Source organism: Dermochelys coriacea, chromosome 1 (genome assembly GCF_009764565.3).
Source record: "Dermochelys coriacea isolate rDerCor1 chromosome 1, rDerCor1.pri.v4, whole genome shotgun sequence".
NCBI classification, from domain to species: domain Eukaryota; kingdom Metazoa; phylum Chordata; order Testudines; family Dermochelyidae; genus Dermochelys; species Dermochelys coriacea.
The window spans coordinates 278,022,622-278,048,509 of record NC_050068.2 but is presented as its reverse complement, the minus strand read 5'-3'; the positions used below and the strand labels follow the sequence as shown (position 1 = coordinate 278,048,509).

Genomic DNA, 25,888 nt, shown 5'->3' with positions numbered 1-25,888 from the left:
TTGAATAGTTTTTCACTATGTTCCTCAGCAAACTGTCCTTGGAGAAACTAATGTCCTTTGTTGTTATGGTACTGCCTGCAGGTCTGGAAATACAGGAGCTTTGTGCAACCTGTGTTTGCAAGATTCATGAGAATAGTGCAGAGTTCTGCAGGCTCCGTGCTTTTGTCAGAGATGGAAGACACTGAAAAGTGCTGCACGGGTTTGTGGGATTTCTTAAAAATGGTGTAAAATTATGGGATGTACCTGCATTATGGGATGGAGAAAGTTGCATGCTGGGAACTTGATCCCTGGATGAGTCGGGCCTATCCAACAAAACACTGTGAAAATTTCCCAAAAGTCATTATGATGGATGGCAGCATGTGGCACTCTGGGATACCTACCTATGGTTCACCACAATTTGCATCGAGACAAGCATTTCTAGTAAGTAAGCACAGGGCTGATTCAAGCAGTCATATATGCACACACCCAAGTGATATACAAATGTTGGTGGCTGTATGGCAACATAACTTGCATTGACCAAAGAGTGCAGTGCTGACATGGCCTTAGACTGGGTCCCAGGCTACAACAGAACAGAACGAGGAGTAATGGTCTCAAGTTGCAATGGGGGAGGTTTAGATTGGATATTAGGAAAAACTTTTTCACTAAGAGGGTGGTGAAACACTGGAATGCGTTACCTAGGGAGGTGGTAGAATCTCCTTCCTTAGAGGTTTTTAAGGTCAGGCTTGACAAAGCCTTAGCTGGGATGATTTAACTGGGACTTGGTCCTGCTTTGAGCAGGGGGTTGGACTAGATGACCTTCTGGGGTCCCTTCCAACCCTGATATTCTATGATTCTATGATTCTATGATAACACTTTGGGTTCGCTTTCTCTCTCCCTTTCTCTGGAGTGTGTCAAAGTCCAGTCCCAAGTCCTACTGTTTTCTGAGTCTGGTTAAACTGGTTTGGCTGGCTCAGCAGGAGTCTGGGCAGCAACATTCAAGTCAGTAGTCTTGGCTGTTTGCTGAGAGGTTGTTAGCTGGTCTGTTGCCTCCTTCCTGCCTACATTTCCTGACAGTCCTGCTAGTGAATTCACTCAATATTTCTCTACAGTAAACAACAAATAACATCAGACTAACAGAATATATATTCATAAGTTATTGTAGCAGCTCCAAATCCATCCCAAAGTGTTTGTGGGAATTTTGGAGGAGGTGGGTTTTCAAGATGAATTTGAATGACAGAGAACTGAGATGGTTCCAGGCAGTTGGATTGGAAGGAAAGAGGGTGTAGAGATATGGATGAGAAGAAAAGGAAGTGAATGGTTATCATCAGAGCATTAAAGGTGGCAAGGTGGGATGCAACAACAAACCAGAACAGAGAGGTAAGTGGATGCTTCCTTGAAAGCAAACCTGAGAATTTTAAACAGTAAGTAGGCAATGGTAGTCAATGGAGTGGCACAGAGGAGTTGTGCAGGCTGATTGTCAAGTGAGAGAGATTATTTTAGATGCTAGATGGACTGGAGGATTGTGAGGTGGAAAATGTTAGATTAGAGGTGTTAACCAGGCAGGGGATGACCTTTGTAGCTGTGGTTACACAGAAGAAGAGATGGATTTAAAATAAATTGTTTATTAAAAAATAACAGGATTTGTGTTGGCCTGGATGTAGAACAAGAGGTTCAAAATGACAGGAAGGTGATAACAGCAATACATGATAGCAATATGATTTTTGAGGTAAAGTCCAGTTTTTGTAAAGCCAAAAATATAAAATGACTTGCATCTTTTAGAGCAGTGGTGGGCAACCTCCAGCCCGCGGGCAGCACGCAGCCCTTCAGGATAATCCGCTGATGGGCCACCAGACAGTTTTACATTTGCATGGCCACCCATAGCTTCCAGCGGCTGCAATTCACCATTCCCAGCCAATGGGAGCTACAGGAAGCCGTGGGCAGCACGTCCCTGCAGCCCACGCCGCTTCCTGGAGCTCCCATTGCCCAGGAACAGTGAACTGTGGCCACTGGGAGCTGTGATTAGCCGTGCAAATGTAAACAAACCGTCTGGCAGCCCACCAGCAGATTACCCTGACGGGCCACAGGTTGCCCACCACTGTTTTAGAGAGACAATGTGGGTGAAGAAATACCTTTTATTGGACTTTGAATTTTCACCAAAAGAAGTTGATCCAATAAAAGATATTACCTCAACCACCTGGTCTTTCTAACCAACATGGGACTCACATGGCTACAAAAACACTACAAACGCTATTTAAAATTTTTTATTAGCTTTTGCATTTAAAGTGTGTCTTATTTTAGTGAGCAACTTTTCTTGTACCCTTTTCCCACAAACATTAACTCAGAGTAGAATAAATGTTTAACTACAAACATCCAAATTCATTCCTCTGCACAATATAAACTTTCCTACACAACAGGAATAAGTGGTATTTAAATAATTAACAAAGTTACTCTTTGTACTCATAACAGGAGCAAATCCTTTTGGCTTGGTGTGGCTTGCTCAGACAGTCCCACTACTTCAGTGGGATGGCTCTGGTCAGCAAGGAAAGCAGGATTTGAAAATGTTATCAATCATGTGAATACAAAATTAGGAAATTCAGTTTACTTCTAATTGCCTAAACTCAAATATTGATCTTTCATGCTTATCTTGTATATTTCTTTGACTACTATGTTGTTTTATTGAAATATATTAATGTAAACTCAAATATTTACAGAAATACAATTTATCATTTAGCTTTTCTGAAATAGACTAATTATAGAGAAATGCTGTTTAATCCTTAATATTAATAAAGCAAGTTAGATTGCAGGCCTTAGAGTTAGAAAACAGCTAGTAACAATTCAACAGCCAATTTGATATTTCCTAACAAAGACCCTGTACTTGCAATGAGCTCTGTAATAGGTAGGGTTTCTTGATTTCAGTGGCACAGGTGGGCCTATCTGAGGCTCATTCCAGGTTCAGGGCCTTTGGAAGTCAATGTGAGTTGTAGGTCCTCTGCACCTTTCCGATTTTGGGCCTGTGTGTCCAAAACAAACTTTAGCCTGAGGTCTGATGCTCAGCATGAAAAATTTAGCCCAAATAGTTAAAGTTTGGCAAAGTTATAAGAAACTGAAAACGGGGGTTTATAATGGAGGATGATTGTGTGACATAAATAAAAATAGGATGAAGGTTGAAATGTTTACTGTCTGATCATGATTTTATTATGGCACCAAAAGTTTCATTTAAGAATTAAGACTTGGTGCCAAATTCTGGCTTTCTAGATTATTTTTCCTTACATAGAAGTTCCCATTTTTCTTTGGCTGGGCAGATGCCAGATTCTCACTTAACACCAGGAGCTTTCAGTTCAGGGCTTTATAACACAGCAGATGCCAAGTGGACATAGGTTAACAGTCCTTCTTCCCACTGAAATATTTGCACGTCTAGAGAAGTATAGTGTAGTCACCATTTTATTGACAAATTAATTTTTTTTTTACTTTAAGGGTTGATTAGCAACATAATAATTTAAACGAATCAGCCTTGAATTGTTATCTTTTATTTGGGTGTCCATGGAACTTACGAGTCATATTTAGTCAAGTCCAACTGTGAGATATCACAGATGGTCAATTGACACTACATGGGGAGGGCTCTGAGTTACTACAGGTAACTCTTTCCCAGGTGTCTGGCTGGTGAGTTTTTCCCAAATGGTCAGGCTCTAACTGATCACCGTATTTGGAGTCGGAAGGAATTTCCCCCAGGTTAGATTGGCAGGAACCCTGGAGATTTTCGCCTTCCTCTGCAGCATGGCATACGGGTGACTTGCTGGTTTGAACTAGGGTAAATAGTGGATTCTCTGTAACTTAAGTCTTTAAATCATGATTTGAGTACTGACTTCAGTAACACAGCCAGAGGTTAGGGGTCTATTACAGGAGTGGGTAAGTGACACTCTGTGGCCTGCAATGTTCAGGAGGTCAGACTAGATGATCACAATGATCCCTTCTGGCATTAAAGTCTGAGTCTGTAAGTCTGAGACACACATAAGGATAAGAGTCCGTGGGTTTAGAGCAGTGATACTCAGACCTCAGTGGTTCAGGAGCCAAATTACATTAATTAAATCACACAGTGTTTTAATATCATGTGCTGCAAAGAGCCGCAGGATACACATTAAAGAGCCACTTGCGTCTTCTGAGTATCACTGGTCTAGAGGCTCAGTTTAAGGGCTGCTTCTGATCAGCATCTAAATGCCAGACAGCAAGTTATGTTGTGAAGGGGAGCAGATATTTGTACTTAAGCATTGGGAGTCAAGCAGCAGAAGTCAGGTCTGCTTTCAAGGTCAGCACCATGGAAAGCCTAGGATGTAGTTCATAATGATTGAAAGCAGTCTTTCTTCACTAGCTGTTCCCCAGTTTCTCCTGGCTTCCTTTTCCTTGCTTGTATTTTATTCTTATCGCTGTTGTATCTAATATTTTTCTCTAAATTATGCTTCCTCCAGTGGAAACCTTCCATTGTTTGACACTGATCCAGAGCCATTTGTTGCTTAGTGGCATAGGGTTACTGCAATTTCCTACCTCCACGTCTTTTATTTTTCTCAAGGGGAAATCATTCCAGGACTTAACATAATGAATTCTAGTTTAGATTTCCAGTGAGCATGTGAATCAGAACTCTACTGTACCTTAGCTGAGAGAACTATTTATGAATGCCCCAATAATAGAACTTGCATTTTCCTCACAAGATTAGTATGGATTGAATACATGGATAAAACAATTTTATGAACTATAATTTTATGTGAACTATAAATTCACATTGACTTCAACTTGCAAATTAATGGTCCATGTTTCAAGATATATTTGAGGAAGAAAAGAGAGTAATGTATTTCCAATTGGCTAGAGGGGGCATGAATTTCAATCCATTCCAGGTTTCAGAGTAGCAGCCGTGTTAGTCTGTATTCGCAAAAAGAAAAGGAGTACTTGTGGCACCTTAGAGACTAACAAATTTATTTGAGCATAAGCTTTCGTGAGCTACAGCTCACTTCATATTCTTTCCTAAGGAAAATGTACCTTTTTTTCTTTGCCTCCTGGGCAAGGCACATTGTTTGTACAGAAATTTGCTGCATTTAGGATTGTTGTATTTGTTGACCTTCTGTGAAATAAAAGCTACCTGACGCATTCAATTTTACTTGTCTTTTTCTAAGTTGTGAAAATTAGCTTTTTGCTCAGGAATTTTAAGTGCCATCCTTTGACTAAAACAGCAGGAATGTTTCAGAAGTGTACTAAACGAATATTTTTAGACTCACTTCTAACCACTCAACCACTGACCTGATAAATGTGCAGAGTGATTTAAAACAGTTGATGGGTATAAATTGGGTTTCCTGTGGCAAACTGCTTGTCAGGAAATGATTTCAACTTGCTTGAAAAGTATGTGAAACTTCAAAAAGATTTTCCTTCCTCCATATTACTCCAAAGACCAATAACTGTCTATCAAAATGCATTGATTGGAATGAATTGCCGATAGCACATTGTGTGGTTAATTTTCAAAACTCCAGTGGAAAGTCGAATGGAGGTTTAGCACCTGCAATCTATGATCCCTGAACAATAAACAGTTTAAAAAAACCTCATAGGTAAAACCTGCAGATCTAAGTGTTCTGGAAATGATATTTACAAGCGTTCTGGAAATCTGGAAAAATGATGAAATCTGAGTTTTGTTATCCTTTTTTTTCCCATCTCTTCCATCCTCTAAAAGCTGCAAGACAATGTGCCACAGGATAAGAATATGAACTTAACAAAGAATTCATCTTTAGTCCCCTAACAGGCAAACATGCCAACAGTCGCCTGTCAAGAGTGAGAAGTCTATAGATAAGACACATGGGCTCCTTTTTAACTACCTCCTGGTACAGGAAGCCATACTGCTTGTCCTTCTGTTTGGTTTAAGGATTGTAATAACCAAAATATTAATAGTGTTGGAAGGCGTAACCTACCTGGCATCCCTTCAGTTTGTTTGTTTGGTTTTGAGCATATGCCAGCTTCCTTAAGACAGTATTCTCAGAAGGGAATAAAGACATGAGTTGCTTTATGTTACAACCCAAACTTTGACATATATAATACTTGAAGGTATGGCTAATTTTATAAATATTGTACCAGATCTTCAGCTGGTGTAACCTGGCAAAGGGCCATAAACTTGCATCAGCTGATCTACTGTATCTGGCCCACTGTATTTCTTTGCAATGTACACTGAAATCCTATCATAACTAAAATGTGAATAAGACTAAAAAGAGCATTTCATTATAGAGAACTGATATTCAGAGCTATAAAAATAATATTTATTATTGGCATTTGGTAATAGAATATTTTAAAATGGTGGAAGCAAATACAGTTGTCCATCTGCACACTTTCCATGTTTACCTAAGAAAAACTAAGTGTAGTTTTATTTTTTCCCCCTGCACCAATAGACAAGCCAGTCTCAATGAAGCAGCAGAGAAGTATTATGAAATGGCGGCAGGATTAAGACCTAATGTAAGTGTTTTTGTTTTTTTCCCCCCTTTATGGCATGCACTATTCAAAATGATGAACTCAGATGTGCTGGATCCTGTGGTACTTTGAGGAGAAACTAATCATAGGAGTGTTAGATCTCTGAGCCTGTATTGTGAATGCTTTTAATGAATAATTAGATAGTAGTGAAATCAAATAAAGCTTTTCATTTGTCAAACTAATCACTATATTTTTTCCATTCTTCTCAGTATAAAGTTCCAAAAACAAGTAGAATGTTATTACTTTGTTTTAAATTAGTTGGAGCAGCGGTGGGGGCGGGCTTAGATTTACTTATGCAAAGTCAAATGTGTTAGATTTTTGGGGTTCTACTGATGCCAGACTTTTTCATTAGAGAATGGAAAGATTGTCAGCATTCCAGATATTAGATAAGAAATTTTAAATAATTTTCAGCTTTTTCATGTGTAATGAAAGTTTTGTTCTTATACAATCCCAAAGTTGCTATTATTTCAGATGTAACTTCATACTGTTATGCACTATAGGCAAAGTAACTACTTTTTTTTACTTTGAAGAGATGGTAGAAAGGAGTGGGGGTGGGGAGGGGTGGCGGAGGGATGGAGGAGGCTGGAAGGGGACATGCACATGTGTTTATCCACAGCCCTTAAAAAAAAAAAGTCTGTTTCTACCGTCACTAAACTTGATGATAATTCTTTCTTTAGAATGTTCTGATAAGCATCACTCATGTGGAATAAGGACTGCATGAATTAATTCACACTCAATAAAAAATTAAAAGTAATGACAGCTTTTTCTTTTTGTCACTTACCCCATATTGTATATTTTATGTGATTTCCTTTCCAATTTAGAAACAAGATGTGAAATCTTGAAGTCAATGATACAACACCCATTGACATCACTGTGGCCAGGATCTCACCCAAGATATTTAACACTTGGGGCTATATAATGAAGTAAACCTAGAGAGCATATTCCCAGACAAAATACTTTGAGCTCTTGTTGAAAATATATTTCAGCAACTTTAGAATAAAACAACATCAACAAAATTCCCACACACAAAAAAAAATGTAATTGAGGAAAATTCAGACTCAAAAGTAAAAATACATAAAATAAACCAAATTATCTGAAATTATGAAATGTATAGTTTAAATACCCAAAAATCCTTAGCTAACTCTCTGTAGCAATGACAGCTTTCCATATTCCATTCTTTGTTTCTTTCATACCCACTTTGTAAGTTTCCATTTGGGGAGCTGAAGAATTTTTTGTATGCTTCTAAGAAGTCCTAATACTTTCTTTGACTGTGGACATCTTAAAGGTTGGAAAGCAACTCAAATGGTACACAGTTGGTACAACCACCATTCTTCAATTTTCAGTTACTCATGTTACTCTCAAAAGGTCTTTTAGAAATCTGCTGTCTATTTCTATAGGCATCTGAAATTTGGAGAATATAGTAAGTTTGAAGGTAGAGTATCAAAGATATTCCACTAAGCACTGGCTTTATTCCAATGATATGGTGCTTCATCATCAGAATAACTTCCATTCTCTCTTCTGGTAACTTCTGGAGGCTTATTTTGAAGGGGAGTGGGTTGGCAGCATGCTGGAACTCAGATACTTTACTTAGGAAGGGAAAGAAATTAAAAGCATATAATCTTTTCAGTTTAATTTGAGTAACCATCTTCATTTTCAACCATTTACTTACTGCCAATTAATTCTGGGGGGTGGAAAGGAGAAAAAGGGGTTATGCAAATAATACTTTATGCAAATAATTTAATGAGCTATGTTACATATGTGCAACAATTTGTACGTGACTTTAAGACTCCAGCTTTAAACAATTTATGTGAATTTAATGTCATGCAGTCCTGATGAAGGAACTATTTATTCACAGAGGAGCAACAGTGAAAGCTTTCCAAACACTTTCCAGCATTCCTCAGCTTTGATGTAGAGGAAAGTAATCTAGGGAAGTGGTTCTCAAACAGTGGGTTGGGACCCCAAAGTGAGTTGTAATGCTCTTTGAATGGGGTCGCCAGGGTTGACTTAGACGTGCTGGGGCCCGGGGCTGAAGCCCGAGCCCCACTACTCAGGGGCGAAGTCAGAGCCTGAGGGTTTGGGTGGGCTCAGGCTTTGGTCCCCTCTCCTGGGTCGTGAAATAATTTTTGTTGTTAGAAGGGGATTGCGGTGCAATGAAGTTTGAGAACCCCAGATCTAGGGCAATAGGGGTAGCTCATTTTCCAAAGTCCATGAAGTTCTTGGCCTCTCTGTTATGTCTGACAATCAATGCAATGTATGTTGGTGCATTTGTACTGTGGCAGCTGGAATTAAGACCCACCAAACTCATTGCGTATAAGGGCCACCAAACTTGCATTAATGGGACATAACAATTAAATCCTACTGAGTTAGGATGGATTCATACTGCTGACCTATACGCAAAAGGCTCTGAAGCTTATTAAGCAGTGTTCTGAGGCATTTAGCCGCCTAATAAATGCTAATATTACACCTTCAGATGTGAAGATTGCTCTCTGGAAAGATTAGTTTATTAAACAAGTTCCCACATCTCCAACACGCTGCTCTGTCTTCCTCATACAAGCCCATCTGTGCTTCACCCTGTTCTTAAAGGTACCATTCCCATTAACCAAAATACAAAAACTAAAAGTATATCAATAAAACCAGTATTGACAGAATGTCCAAATTAACCTCTAAATATACTTTTTGCAATATAAAGTCATTTCAACAATTATGCCAGGGTCCACACACTAACTTCCATAGATTTTCCTCCAACATGGATCAGCCACTATGTTTGAATATACAACCCTCAGATGCACAGCATAGACCACTGCCACATCTCTTATTGGAGTAAGTGACAGGGAAGTCATGGTCTTATCCTCTATGAGGGCAATACAACTATTTGTGAACTAGCTGGCTCTCAGGAGTCCTAACTCTGGGAATAGAGTATGATCAGTGGTAAGAGACTACACAGACAAAGGCATCTGTTTGGGTCATCTAAAGCAGTGGTGGGTAATCCGCTGACGGGCTGCGAGACAGTTTGTTTACACTGACCATCCACAGGCACGGCCATCCGCAGCTTCCAGTGGCTGCGGCTCGCCATTCCTGGCCAATGGGAGTGTGGGAAGAGATGCGGGCCACAGGGACATGCTGGCTGCTGCTTCCTGAAGCTCCCATCGGCCGGGAATGGTGAACCACAGCCACTAAGAGCTGCAGACGGCCAGTGTACACTAACTGTCTCGCAGCTCACCAGCGGATTACCCTGACGGACCATGTGCAGTCCGTGGGCCGCAGGTTGCCCACCATTGATCTAAAGCAATTGAACCTGGGATCTCTAGATCTAAAAGCATGAATGCCTACCACTTCAACTAATGGACCATTCCCATTAGTATGGATGCAGTAACAAACTCATTAACCTCTGTTTTTGTTCTAGCCACTTGAGAGCAACCAAGACCCACGCTCTTGGCATGGGTTACACAAAGAGATTATTTGGCCCATTTCACCTGGAAAGGCAGTGTAGCAAAGTGGATGAGGGCCTGGGTCTGTCATTTTAGACAGCTTGTTTATGTTAACAGCTCTGCCTGCCATGACCTTGTCCAATCTCTGTTATCTTAGCTAGAAAATGGATGAATGATAGTTATACCTCCCCTAAGGTAGAGGTGTGAGGCCTTGGTTAATAAGGGTTATGAAGTAGATAGATATATTAAGAGAAGTGAGTAGAAGACTAGGATTAGAATTTGTGGGCTTTCAGCTGGTAGCTCAGTGTACCTTTCTTTAGGCCACATGGCATAGTTTGGACATCTTTTTCTCTCATAAAAATATGTGTGATATCATACTGATTGTGCAGGACGTAGGCACTGACTCCGTAGGTGCTCCAGGGCTGGCGCACCCACAGGAAAATAAATAGTGAGTGCTCAGCACCCACCAGCCACCTGCAGATCAGCTCTTCCCCTACTCTCCCAGTGCCTCTCGCCTGCTGCTAATCAGCTGTTTGGCAGCAGGCGGGAAGTGCTGGGGGAAGAGGGAGGAGCAGGGGCGGGAAGAGGCAGAGCGAGGGCAGGAGTATGCTTGGGGGAGGGGTGGAGCGGGGATGGGAAGAGGCAGGATCGGGGGCACAGTGGGGGCAAGAAGAGGCAGAGGGGATGGAGTGGGGGCGAAAAGAGGCAGAGCGAGGGTGAGGCCTTGGGGGAATAGATGGAGAGGGGTAGGTTTTCAGGATGGATTACCCCCGGGGAAAGCTGAAAGTAGGAATGCATGACACACCTACAAGGCATCCGATGAAGTGAGCTGTAGCTCACGAAAGCTTATGCTCTAATAAATTTGTTAGTCTCTAAGGTGCCACGGGTACTCCTTTTCTTTTTGCGAATACAGACTAACACGGCTGCTACTCTGAAACCTACAAGGTGCATGACACTTGGCAGATATCAGTCCCTAATTCTTACACAGATTAAACTTTTTCTTATCAGTTTACTTCGTTTCTGTCTCAGTTCTGCTGACCTTTCCATACCTTTTAATTATTCACTCTAGACTAGGGTACAGCTACACTGTAAACTGAGGGGTGATTGTAGCATGGATAAGCATACCCATGCTAACTTTAATCTAACAAGCATGGATAACAACAGTAGTGAAGATGTGTTGGCATGGACTTAAGCACAAGTGAGCTGCCCCAGCAGAAGACTGCGAGGGACGCTGGGTACAGGAGTTAATTCAGGGAAGCTCTATGACCTGTATTATACAGGAGGTCAGACAAGATGATCACAATGGTCCGTTCTGGCTTTATAGTCGGTTCAATCTGCGGGATAAGCAAAGGTTCAAGCTGGTTCTTGTTTTGTGAAAATTGGTTCAGCTATCTGTAGCAATGAATAGATAGTCTCACATTGTGTGACTTTCACTCAGAATTACTCACTTGACTAATACTGTAGTTTTGTATACAGAGTATTTCATCCCTATTGGAGCATTTGTTTCTTGCACATCTATTCTGTTTTGTACATTGCCATAAGGTTAGGGCACAGCTGTAAGCAGCAGAGGCTACTGCAGTAAAATTCTTCATCTTGAGCCACTTTGCTCTCTGCCGCTGAACTAATTCATTTTTACTGTAGTAGTTGTAAAAAGGCTCCATACTCAGAGTGAGGGGGAAAAGCGTTTGGTAGCAAGAGGAGAAATACTCAATCTGAAATAGACAAACTAATACAGTAATAGGATTGTGTTTTAAAGATCAGGTTGATGTACAGTGAAATCCTTCAAAAATCACTGAATAAACTTGTGATTGTAAGATGTATCTGTTAGGTCTCCCTGGGATATGTCCTGAGTCCAAGACTGGTCAATATTTTCATTAATGACTTGGATAATGGAGTGAAGAGTATGGTTATAAAATTTGCAGTTTGGGAGGGGTTGTAAGTGCTTTGGAGGACAGGACTAGAATTCAAAAGGACCTTGATAAATTGGAGATTTGGTTTGACATCAACAAGATGAAATTCAACAAGGACAAGTGCAAAGTATTTCAATTGGGAAGGAAAAATCAAATGAAGAAATACAAAATGGGGAATAATTGTGTAGGCAGTAGTACTGCTGAACAAGATCTGTTCACAACTGGATCACAAATGGAATATAAGCCAACAATGTGGTGTAGTTGGAAAAAAAAAAAAGCTAAAAGTGTTTCTGTAAGACATGGGAGGTAACTGTGCTGCTCTAGTCAGCCCTGGCGAGTCTTCAGCTTGAGCGCTGTGTTCAGGTTTGGGCACCACACTTTAAGAAAGATATTCTTGAATTGGAGGGAGACCAGAGGAGAGCAAAACGATGATAAAAGGTTTAGAAAACCTCATCTATGAGGAAAGGTTAAAAAACTAGACATGTTTAGTCTTGAGAAAGAAGAGTGAGGAGAAACTTGTTAACTGTCTTCAAATATCTTAAGGCCTGGTACAAAGAAGAGAGTTATCAGTTAGATATTAGGAAAAACATTCTAACTATAAAGGTAGTTAAGTTTTGGAATAGATTACCAAGTGAGATTGTGGAATCCCCATCACTGAAGGCTTTTAAGAACAAGTTGGGAACATGCCCGTCAGGGAGTGTGTAGGTACCCCATCAGCATGGGAGGATGGACTATATGACATCTTTAGGTCCCTTCCACTCTACATATTTTATGATTCTGTGATTGTATTGAAAAATATTGGAAATGCTATATTTTCCTACTATGGTTGCTTCCGAAAATGTTGGAAATTTTGGACTACAAGAATTATGACAATGCAGCCCAACAGCAGTAGAATATGATGTGCAGCCCTGAAGCAGGAAGAAAACATTCTGCCTGTTATTAGTTCCACCTTAAGAATATTCATGTGTCAGCCCTATTACCAACAGAGATATGCTAATGTCACTTATAACAATTTTCATTCAAGCAGATTTCAGGAGAGCATAAACTACTGTAAAATATAGTAATCACTGCAAAAATCCAAAGCTGTTTTTGTTTTAATTGTATTTTTAAAAGAGATGCAGGTCCTCCAGCCTACTTATGCTCTTTTCTGTCTCAAGGCTGATGTGTGAACAATACATTATTTTATTTATCTTTATTTACCATGGGTAAATCCATATTAGATCCTTCTCAATCACTACACATGTGTGACTGTTAATTCTAGCAATATTATTCTCAATGAGTGTTAACTGGGAAAATGTTAATCCAGCCTGGTAATAACAAATGCCACTGCACAACAAGAAATACAGCAAGATAATTTCTAGACATTTAGCTATTCCCCCATAATTGATATAAATGGGAATATTACTGAGAAAGATCTGTTCTTAGAGATGATATCTAATTATCATTTCTTTCTGATGCTCCGAAACCGGGAAATTCTTTTAATATGTTGTTAGGCACTTTGAAAATGTGCTTCAAGCTAATTTTGTTGTTGAAAAATCAATCATCTAGAAACTGGTTTAATCTTGATATCCTTTTCCAGAACATAAGATATTGATTAAACCTTAACTTCTATTTATTTGTTGGGACATCATTTGCGTAATAGTATAGCATTCCTAATTTCTTAAAAGTCTGAACTTGGACAACAGATCCCCCCAAAGCTCCTCCACATCTGGCCATCACTCTTGAAAAGAAGGGGCACTTTGAAGAATGACCTCTGGAGTATTAAATGAAAGCTCACCAGATCTTTGAGACTTTGAGCTACTACCTTGAGCTGATTGGTTTAGATATGTTCCTTTTGAAGATGCCATGACTGGCAAGCCACTACCCTCCTAGCGCTGCTTGCAATCTGCAGCTCTTGACAGCTTTAAGTCCCATGTCATCAGCACATTGTCAGATACAGCTGTTTCCACTCTACCACTTCAAAGGGGTTTGATTAAATATCTTACTGTAACAACATACACAAAGACACACACATAGAATGAGTTGATAAGGAGAACTGAACCTTTAGGCAAAACAAATATAGTCTCCACTGGATAGCTTAATCATGTTGTGGAAAACTAAAGCATTTCTTGACTTGAAGGGTTGATAATAAATGGCTAATGCAATACAATATGTAAACACTTCTAAAAAGTGCAGTATGCCATGTTTTTCCAAATGCTTGCAATATGGATTTCATGACCAACATCATACATGCAGAGTTCATTGCAATATCAGATCCTTCATCATGAAAACAAACCTCTACTAGGTATGGAACTGCCTAACTGTTGAAAGTAGATTGTCTTCTTAGATTCCTGAAAACACCTACCATTTACTGTGTTATTTTTACATAGCCCCCCCAGGAGAAGCATGCTTCCTTATAGTCAATGTTGTTAATGTTTTTTAATTTATGGCAAAAGTTCCTATAAGACAGAATAGGTAGCTTCTATAGTATTATAAATTTAACTTTTGTCTTTCTCTTTTTATGATGAGAACTTGAATTTCAATTTTGCATTTCATCTACATTGGCTTTGCTTTTGCTTCTGACTGAGGGTGCCATGTAGGCAGTGAGCTTGTTCTTCTAGGGGGGAACCATCGGTGGGAAAGAGAGTCTAACAGAATAAGTAAATTCAGGAGTGCACCACTGCATCTACCTTCTTGTTTGCTTGGTTGTCATTCCTGGATCAGGATCAAGGTGCTACTCTCTGGCTCATCCAGAATTGCTGCAACTATGCACTGGATTAGCCTCTCCATGTTGTGACCGTGGGGCAGCATTGAAGATAATAGCTCCTGTGGTGGAAGAGTGCCCAACTCAACATCTGAAGGGTGGTATACAATTCTCTTGATACAGGGGCTATTATCTGGTTATTGAACCTGGACATTGAGCTCTGACGTCTGCTGTGACAGGGTCAGGCCAGATGGCTATAGGAGAGTAACAGAAGGCAGATATATTAGCCCCAGGCTAAGTTGGTCCCTTTTCCCTGGGTAAGGTAACAGGGAAGGTTTCAGAACAATCGGGAACCTTCTGGAGACAACTAAGACAGGCTGATTAGAACACCTGGAGCCAATCAAGAAGCTGCTAGAATCAATTAAGGCAGGCTAATCAGTGCACCTGGGTTTTAAAAAGGAGCTCACTTCAGTTTGTGGTGCACGTGTGAGGAGCTGGAAGCAAGAGGCACTAGGAGCTGAGAGTGTACAAGCATTATCAGACACCAGGAGGAAGGTCCTATGGTAAGGATAAAGAAAGTGTTGGGAAGAGCCATGGGGAAGTAGCCCAGGGAGTTGTAGCTGTCGCACAGTTGTTCCAGGCAGCACTCTAGACAGCTGCATTTCACAGGGGCCTGGGCTGGAACCCGGAGTAGAGGGCGGGCCCGGGTTCCCCCCAAATCTTCCCAACTCCTGGTCAGACACAGGAGGAGTCAACCTGGACTGTGAATTCAGAAAAACGGCCAAGCTGAGGGCTGCTGTGAAGCTCCAAGGCAAGCAAATCCGCCAATAAGTGCAAGACCCACCAAGGTAGAGCAGGAACTTTCTCACTCTGCATACAAGAAGAAGAATACATTTTAAAAAATGAATAGTAATAGTCAGCTCTTTTTTCCAACATGTATCTCTGTCCAGCCTGATAATCCCAGGCAAACATGTATCATCAAAATTTTCTTTAGCAAGTAAATTCTTCCTTATGCTGCACAAACACCAGATTTCCCTATTTGTCTTCCTCTTTTGCAAGCCCTTTCAATTAGCCTGGGTAGGAACAATGACTACAGCAGAGGTGAGTCCGTGGAAGATGACTGAATCTTAAACAATTCAGTCTGATCATTTTCACTGAAGACCAGTCCCTATTTGCTGAAGTCAATCTTCATAAACTTGGTCCCAGCTTCCAATATGTCAGTAGTGGCACTCATGGCAGGAATGGATTCTTCAGCATTCCTTCTACTCACTTTCTTTGATTACCCAAAATTGAAACTATGTGGGTTACCATGTGACCCATTTTTGGTCCTGCATCCAGTAAACTGTGGAATGAACACAGATGTGTACTTCCAAATCTGTCCCCAAACTTGCTTCTGGATGTCCAGAAAATACAAAGGTGAGCTGTTCCATAGTGTTGAAACTCCTACTGCTTGCTTGAGCTGCTAGGATCATGTGCACCAAATGCATACCTGCCTGGTTCCCTGCTACCAACACCATCTGCCTGTGAGACTTCCCCACACCATCCCACTTCAGCAGTGAAAGGAGCTTCTGCAGATTCCTCTCATCATCTCCTGGGCAGGCCTGACAATGATGCCTCCCCTCCTGTCACCTGCTTATGGTGGGATGGCAGGAAAAATTACACGGGCTCCAGCCCCTGCTGTTCTCTTGACTGGGCTGCCTTTAACCCAAGTGCTGATCCACTCTCTGGCCCCTGCTTAGGGTCATTTGCCAAGGGTACAGCCTGCTTCCCTTCAGCTATTAGGTGATGGTTCATTCCAATTCCCATTAAACACTTTTAAACTGTATCAATACCTTGTACACAGTTGCCTGTCAGAAGATCCCAAAGATTAGTGCTTGCTGATGTGCTTGATCTTGAAGAGCCCTTGTACTAGTGAAGATTAGTGCTTTTCTCTTGTCTTTATTCAAATATCCCCCCTCGTAGCAATCTCTGCCTGGGGACAAGGTACCTCCCAGAAGACAGGTTCTTGGAAAGATTATATTTAAAACTGGATATTTACCAGGCATACTGAAGTGGAATATTCAGATGAGTTGTCTAATTTGAAAAGCAAGTTCAGCTGTGGAAAACACTGAATTTCCTTTGGGAAATGCATGAGAATATTTTACAATCATCCCCTATGACGCTTTGCACATACTCATGCCAGCTAGCAGCTCTGTAAAAGCAAAGGCTCTAAAACTGAACACAGTATTCTGTAGTATGGAATGCTTAGATCCTTTCCCTAATATTCTTGTGTTCCATCTTCATGTGTGAGCTGTGGCTCTGGAAGATTTCAAACCACAATAGGACTGTTCTCAGCTTTAATTTAAGAGAACAAAAATAGAAAAAGAAAACAGACAGAAGCTCTTTTCATTTAGAAAGAAATCTTTCTGCAGACACTCTTGTTTAGTTAACAGTGAAAACAGTTAAATACTCAAATTCTGAGCCTATTTAAAGCAATCATTGGAACCCTGTTGTGAGGGCTTTAAGGCTTGGTTAAGAGATGTCCCGTAATTTAGTATTTCCTATTTTAAGAGGATACACTGGCTGGATGTCACACTTGAGTAACCTTAACTACTTTGAAACAAAGTTTAAAATATACAAAAAACGTGTTTTGCCTGCACACACACTAAATAACACAAGTTCAGTTAACCATTTTGGACCTGATTCTTCTTTCATTTACACAAATGTCACATTGTTGGCTTCACTGGAGTTGCTCCTGATTTGCCTCCCAGTTGAAAGAAAATCAAACCCTTTAATTACTGGTACTCTTTTAAAAAAAATAAGGCAAAGTATGAGACAATAATTATGAAAGTTATTTTTCAAACAGCAAAATTGTTTATACAGAAATACTCTGCAGAGCAGAGGGAGACAGGCTTGTTTTCGTGAGATTTGTTTTGTTAACGTAGTCTGATAGTGGCGGTGCATTCCTAAAAAAATTTTCATCTATGAATGTTTTTGCCCTTTTACCCTATATATTAAATCTTTCTCATCCTTATTATTGCTAGAATGCTTATATTGTGTATCTAATCTCTGTAGGTTGTATAAACTGTAGAGTTTGGATAATTATGTTAATAGACAGGAATTTAATGAGGGAAGCAAGGAATTATAAAATAATCTGACCAATTTGATATTAATTAATCCTTTGCTCATCAGAAAATCATCATCAATTTTAATAATTTTAAGAATAGTAATTAATATTTTTAGTTAATTAAAAGGAGAATCTTTCTGATCACTGATCTACTGTGTAATATTTTTTCAGATAGTATATAGCTCATAGCAAGGATATAATACGTATAATGAAAATCTTTGGGCTGTCCTATTATCTGTAAGTAGTACAGTAGAATATATTTCCTTAGAACTTCATAAAAAAGTATTTTTCTGTCAAAAACGCATGTATGTAAAACAAACATTTTGGTGGTAAATTTCTCCATACATACTACCTCTACCATAGTATGCAAAATCTGCTTGTGTGAATAAATGAATGTACATAAAATCATGCACAAAACTATGCATGATTTTTATTAGCATTGTAACACATATTCTAAGGTACTCTTGCTACTTAGCTACCAGGAAATTTTGCTTTAAGGACTGCTTATTTGGGATTAGAATGCAGAATTTGTCATAAAATTTCACAGTTGAGTAATTATTTTGAATTTTACTTTCAAGACCCCAGTTCAGAAGATAGGCACATGCCAAACTTCAAGCACAGGTACCTTGCTGAATGGAGGCCCAAGTAACCACAGGTTTATAAACCAGCCATTTTTGAGTTTGGATATACATCATGAAAATGCATACAATGTCTTTATGTTCAATGTCTGGATATGCCCAGTGCGTAAGCAAAATTAGAGACTGAAAAAAATCATGAGGTCTTCTAAGTCTGCTCTGTGATAGCAGGTTTGTTTCCTATAGTATATCATCCAGGTCTTTATAGATAGATTTCCAAGATTATTGTGCAGGATGGGAATGCAGAATAACTGTATAATGGCTATGTCTGTACTGAAGTGTATAACTCATTTAATGAATAATTTAAAAAGCAGGTCTGTGAAACTAATTAATGGGATGTCACATTCTAGATTTCTAATACTGATTTTATAGAAAAAGGATCATCATGCTTTGGAGGTGATGGGAGGCAGTAGCCAGTTAAGCTATATTTTGTTGGACTCCCCAGATTAGGAAAAGATGCATCACGGTCAGACCTATGCACTTGATTGTGTTTCACAGTCCTGTAGTAATACAGCTGTGAGTGCAGAGCTGCCAACCTCACTTCCTATAGAAAGCAGGATTGTCTACACCTTATGCACGTAGCCCTTAGTGTCAATCAAAAATAAAGTGCCATGAAATATAGAACTCACAGCAGTAGATTAGCATTTCAGAAATTAAGCCATCTGTTTGAACTCAATTTAAAAAAGTCCATCAAGGTTTTCTCCTAATAGAGTATTCCAGTGCTGATTCTGGAAACAATGCAATAAATTTATCATGCAATTAGAGCTGAAAAGGACGTGGATTTTAATGCTCATTAAATAAACTTAGCAACTCTGCATACCCAATAGGGTATTTTGCAATAAATAACTTCCTAATTTTCTGTCTAGCCTACAGTGCTGATGTATTTTCTACTCTAGAAATGGTTTCTAGAGGCAGGTTGCTATATCTACTTGGATATTTCTCCTTGAGCTCTGTATCTTTATTGCCATAGTGCTAAGGGGCTAGATTGGGTTTGTTCAGAGCAATAAAGATCTCCTACTGTGAGCATTTGTGCTACTAATAACGTTGCTCTGATAACTATCATCTGCTATATCTGTCCAGTATTTTTGACTTGGCCCTTTTGACACAGCTGTTTCTTATAGAATATCTAAGTGGCTGCGTTCAGGAAAAACACCTTAACACTGGGCTGTATTATGCCTGCTGAGATCTCATATGGAGGGGCTTGCTGTATATGTCAAGATCCACACAGGGGAAGTGGATGGGTTGGAGCTAGACAGGTGTGTGGGAGAGGACACACATCATCCCATGGAACTTGTTAAAAGTTGCTGTAGTCCCAAGCTGTATTAACTTCTTTCTGAGGGGTGCTGAAGTCAGATGTGGTACATCTGGTGATGTGATGAGGAGGGAGGAACTCTTATTTCCCTATTAGAAAGTCCCCTTCTCTGGAACGATCTGGACCACTGTCTATGAGAAGTTGAAACACATGATGCCACTGTCAGCTGTAGTGGACCACAAAGCATACATTTAAATGGATATTCCTGCTATTTTTGTAACATATCCTGAAAATGGAGAGCAAGCAGCTATAATTACTAAGCTGAGACAGTTCTGCTAATTCTTAGGTACATTGATATATAATTGTCTCTAGTTCTGGAACTGTAAGTAACTATATTTAACCAGACTTACTGGCTTGCAACAGAGCCCTGCTGTAGTAGCTCACTGCCTTACACTAATTTAAAACAATCCCAGTATTAAAGAAAAGATCCCTTTAGATAAAAACAAAAAATATCCCGCCCCATAATAAAAATTTGAAGCGAGTTCACATACAGGTACATTGAGTGTCTCTCCGATGAAGTGAGCTGTAGCTCACGAAAGCTTATTCTCAAATAAATGTGTTAGTCTCTAAGGTGCCACAAGTCCTCCTTTTCTTTTTACGGATACAGACTAACATGGCTGCTACTCTGAAATCAGACATTTATCTGAATTATTGTTATTTCTAGGGAGAAGATATGGGTTACCAGAGCAGAAGTTGAACTCTTCTCCACCTTTGTGTACTTTAACTTCATATATATTATACCCGTCTATATATTTAAACCTTTCTGTTGAGATTTTTGGAAAGTCAGTAGCTCTTTTGTCCTTTAGTTCTGTTTGGAAATCCTGGTTTTGGCAGGTGAATTTTTGATGATTCATAGATTTGGCACTGTACTTTTACCCTTAATAGAGGAAGAAAACACTTTGTGCACATAGAATATAAAATTTTGCTTTTTGGGAATAAACAAGGGCTCCAAGGAGAGTCTACTAAGCATTACTGGGTTTTAATTTCCACATGACCTGATGGGGAAGCTCAGGTTCTACAGTGGCAGAGTACATGTTATGTATCATGGCAACACCACTATGGTTGATTATGCATCACAAGTTTTGTTTAAAGTCCTCTAAAATCAGCATACACTATTGGATTCTGTTGAAATTCGCTGTGCCTCAGGAGGGTGTAGGGAAGGGTTGTTATCCATATTTGGGGTCCTTTGAGCTAGGGGTTGTAGAGATATAAGTGCTGAAAAAAATAGCCATTTCCAAAAACTTTGTAGTGGTTTTTTTTTTTTTTTTTTTTTGCACATAGCCAAAGATAGAACTGTCACTATGATGCAGGACACAGTGGTCTCTGGTGGTCAGTTTTTACCCAAGGTAGTGCATGGCACCCACTAAGTGTTTTGGGGACCCGAATTGTGAATGATATTTAAAAACAGGTTCACTTCATTTGTGTGTGCAGTCTGGAAGGACTACAGTGTGCATACAACAATAAAGAAAAAAGTGTCCTTTAGTGTTATATGGAATACTGTAGGTAAGAGAGAATGGGTTATAAAAGGAGATGAAGAGCTTGTACATTTCGGCACCTGTGAGGTTGACAGAGTAATAGTTTGTTTAACAGGGTTTATTGGGGCATAGCTAAAAAAGGGCAGAGATAAGGTTGCAAGAGCAACCTTAACTATGCATTTCCTGGTTTTCAGAAGTTGAGTTTTGCTCAACTCAACATTCTTCAGGGGGATAACATATCACCAAGCAATCTTAACTCTTTGTTAAAATAGTTGTGTTTTTTGTTTTGTTTTTGCTATTGAATACTTTAACATCCTAGCTAGATATATGGTTAAACATGTTCTCCAAACTGATCAAATTTCAGAAGTGTGGAAATTCTCACATTATTATGATTAATAGTATTAGTATTTGTATTATATTAGTACTGAGAGGCCCCATCGTGCATAGGCACTTTTCATAGTACAAGATGGTCCTTACCTCAAAGAACTTACATTCTAAATAGATGAGGGAGAGAAGGGCAATATTTTGGAGGTGGTGAACTAATGCAGGTAGAGATGAAGTACTTTCCAGTCTTAATGCAATACAGGAAGTCTGTGGCAGAGTCAGGTATTGAACCTATATCTCTTGATTCCCAGTCTAGTGCTTCAGCAGAAGGTCAACTTTCCTCTTGCATTTTTAAAAAAGAGCAAATTTTAAAAAGAAAACATCAGTCATAGATGACAGCACCCTGTAACCATATTCATTTTAGAAAGTGGGATATGAAGGCTCTGCAAAGCTAATGTTCATTAGCTAGTATTTAGTGATAAGTAACAATTAGGAACAAACTTTCAAAGTAGTGTATGTGGCTTTAATATTCTACACAACATTTTAAAATCTACCCCTTATGGTTATTAATATTTATTACTTACATAGTACTACAAATGTATACGGCACCGTATAACAGATCAATTTTGTCAAATAAGACAGCACTGGCAGGGGCAAAGCATAACTTTTTAAAGGTGTGTGGCAAGTGTCTAGCACCTTGTGGGCTGACCCCATTTGTCCAGGGACCACAGTTTGGGAACTGGTGCCTTAATAAATCTTCAAACACCAAGTATCAAAATCAAATAGTCACACTTAACCCGTAAGTTCATAATTTTAATTTGCAGTGTTAATTTATTTGCTGAATACTACACTGAAAAGACTTGCAGGTTACACACTGCCAAGTGAAACATTAATTCATGTGTATTATATGGAAAACTGTATTTCACAGAATTCCTAAGAGGACTACCAGTGTGCCATATTCCTTACTGCCCACTACTCCACTGCCCCCCATGAGTGAAAATGAGTGTGGGACTGGCAAAACAGTTCAGTCTAGTAGTACAGATTAAATGAACTGGATGATCTCGAGAGGGAGCAAAGCAAAGAGAGGGAAAGAAAAACATATCGCTTTTAGAATTACAATTTGCAGATCATAAGAAAACAAATATTTATGCCCTAGGTTCCTCTTGACAACATCACTAGTGTCTCTCTGTTGGCAAAAATATTCTTTGCACTGTAGGTCATCTTAAAGATATATTTATTTATTAACAAGATTGTGGAGGGTTTTTTTATCCAGCTCTGTCTTGGGATTGCCTTGGCAACTCTATGCTGCACAATTTACAGCAAACTGAAGTTATTTTTTTCTAGCATTCTGGAGTTGTGTTTAAACAGTATTGATCAACATCTAAAGTACTGAAATCATTTTAACTTCACTTGATAAACTGTACATTTATTTTCCTTCCAGCACAACTGTGGAAGCAGGAATTGTTGGAATTGCTTTGTCGTGTTGCCAGTAGTGAGCTAGTTCAAAAGTAAACTGTAAATAGGAAGCCCAAAATTTAGCCTAAAAATTCCTCCTGTAATTAATAAATCTCATTCGTGGCCAGCTTGATTTTTTTTCCAGTTTTGCTTAGGTTCTTATACACTAGTGCTTGTTACTGTGTTTTAACCAACGATTGTGTCATGAATGGGGAGTTCCTCAGCTGTGGTCCTATTGATGAGAAAGCAGTGTCTCCTTCTTCTGCTGACATCACCCCAATCATTGAGAGTTCCATTGCCCATGAGGATTTCAGCAGCCTTGGGAAATCTTGGTACTGCAGTGGGAGTCGGTCTTTAAATAGCTCATTTAGAAATCCACTGACATACATGAAGGTCACAACGAGAACTTTAAACTTGATCTGATACTTGACTGGAAAATTCGAGAGTTCTGATCAACCCATGTTTATCAGGCAGGGACACTACACCACCAGGAGGCTTTTTTCCCTTTAATGTCTGTGTGAAAATTGCGGGCGAGAAATGTAAACAAAACAAGATTGGTGTCTGTATGTTAATGAGAAGACAAATGGGGAACAGAGATAAGATCAGGAAGAGAAATCGCACACAATTTTAGTTTCATGTGTTGTTTAACCCCTCTGAAATTTCACCTGCAAACATGTTTAATTTAGTATTGAGTCAAAGTAAGGGCCTCTGTTGGTTTTATCCAAATGGGTTTCCTCAACGCTAACTATAGATATTCCCTTTCAACAACCACTGTTTCTTGTTACTATTTACCACAAAAATGGGTGATTTTATTCTGGTCAGATTTCATCATTTTATGAATCTTGATCAGGTGACTGCTAGAGATCCAAATATGCAAAAATTAGAATTTCAAAGAGCTGTAGCTCACGAAAACTTATGCTCAAATAAATTTGTTAGTCTCTAAGGTGCCACAAATACTCCTTTCTTTTTGCAAATACAGACTAACACGGCTGCTACTCTGAAAGCTACTTTTCACTCTTCAACATAACTCATTTTCAATGAATCAGGCAATCTTTTCACTGTAGGGAAGAGGGGGGGACTTAAAAAGGGTGATTTTTCCCCAGCAGAATGGACCCATTTGCAGATTTGCAATGAAAAATCTAAAAAATTCAAGTAGTTTATTTCAGTCCCGCTTTTGACTGTTTTATAGACCTCTACTGCCTTTATATGCTGACATATGATATTGTAGCATAATAGACACAAAGATGTCTATCGCCTGTGTACATGAATCTGCTCCTTTAAGAACAATATTAACTTCCCTCCGCTTACTGTTATTCCTCTCTCTTCTTATGATCTGTTGTCATTATTTGTGGCTTTATCTGTCTTATTTAGATTGCAAGGATCAGTAACTTGTCTTGGGTCTCTCAGTGACACAGTATAAGCAATCTTTAGATAAATTGTACTAGATTGTAAAAACTGCAATTTTTTTTAAGTTCGTGGGACTTACATTCATATATTAAGAGTGAACCTAAATGCATAACTATCAATTATCACCAAATTAGTGTTCTCTTAGAGACCAGCCAGTTTTAATTGCATTCCTACGCATACCCATTCTGTTCAGCCTTGCACATATGTTCTGCCTGAGTAAGCAGACCATGTCATATCTCCTTAACACACTTCATATTTCTGATAAATTAAGTGGGTGGTATTGTTTTCCCCCAAGAATAACAGTAAACTGTTTTTCTTCTTCCCAATAAAAAGCGGAAAAGCTCATTCCCACGTTCAGCAATACAGTGTTGATGTGGAGCAAGTGCACATTTAGTCCATGTTCTTAATGAGACAGAATATTGGTTCTGAAAGATCCTGCAGAATTACAGGTTTCAGAGTAGCAGCTGTGTTAGTCTGTATTCGCAAAAAGAAAAGGAGTACTTGTGGCACCTTAGAGACTAACAAATTTATTTGAGCATAAGCTTTCATGAGCTACAAATCACTTCATCCGATGAAGTGAGCTGTAGCTCACGAAAGCTTATGCTCAAATAAATTTGTAAGTCTCTAAGGTGCCACAAGTACTCCTTTTCTTTTTGCACAATTACAGTTTGTCACTACAGTTAGCAAACCTCATTTGCTTGAAATGTAGGCCTTCTAATTAATACATGGACTATTCTTGTTAGATAAGCTAAATAAGTTGTACTTCTTAAACTGTAATCCATTATATATTAAAACTATCACATTGCAGACATGAGAACACAGCTTGATTTCTATAAACAAAAATCAAGTAATTTGAAGATATTTGTATGAAATTCTAAAGTGCTAAGAAAATGAGATATGATGATTGCATGCTGTACAATACTGAAAATATTTGGGGTGGAAATCAAGAGGAGTTTATAATTAAACACTTTATGAGATCTGGAAAACTTATTTAGTGATTTAAAAAAATTATAACCATAATATTAAATACTCATAATGTATGTTCCTATTCAGCAGCATTTCATTACTACTAATAAAAGCTATCTAAAAATGTTCATCATGATTTCCATGTGGATTGAAAGAATGATTACTGAGAGGTTATTTTAAATTTGTTGTACCAAAGCAATTCATCCATAGCTATTATGGGAAAATATCCGACCTACCCAAATTACAAATGTCCTTTTGGGATTTTCAAGCTGTCCATATGATCTACAGCACTTCATATAACTTGTAACTTGTTGATTCATAACTTGCCAATATGTAATACAGTATGCTATGACTTTATATAAATGTCTGTGGCAGATATCTTTCACCAACTAAATATAATATATATGTTCAGTTTTGAATGATTTTCTGCTCTTTTCCAAGTTGGATATTTTTCTGAAGGTTGACGTGAAAAAGAAATTGACTGAGTGAGAGCTCACACTGGCTGGAGAGCCATTGTATTATGCTAAGAATTTGTCCCCTGTGGAAGTGGTAACTGAGACACAAAGTAGACTATTTGGTGTTTCCATTTTCGTGCCAAATTCCAGAACTCTTCTCCAGGTCACAGCTACAGTTTCCTTAATGAAGCTGGTGTCCAAAAAGTTTGGAGTGTGCTTGCAAGTTCCCCTCCCCACATGGAAATGGAAGGCTGTCCT

General features: G+C 39.1%; 1 protein-coding gene across 3 annotated transcripts in view; it reads left to right on the top strand.

Moving 5' to 3' along the window:
- The window catches only part of TMTC2 (transmembrane O-mannosyltransferase targeting cadherins 2), a 369,071-nt gene that overhangs the window by 332,840 nt on the left and 10,343 nt on the right, over nt 1-25,888 (top strand). For 2 of the 3 annotated variants that reach the window (XM_038383409.2, XM_038383382.2), the window contains exon 11: nt 6,396-6,459. In XM_038383409.2, the coding sequence (XP_038239337.2) occupies nt 6,396-6,459 (64 nt within the window). Of the gene's footprint in view, nt 1-6,395; nt 6,460-22,788; nt 23,235-25,888 lie in introns of those variants that run through there. The other variant, XM_043492681.1, reaches the window with a different exon arrangement.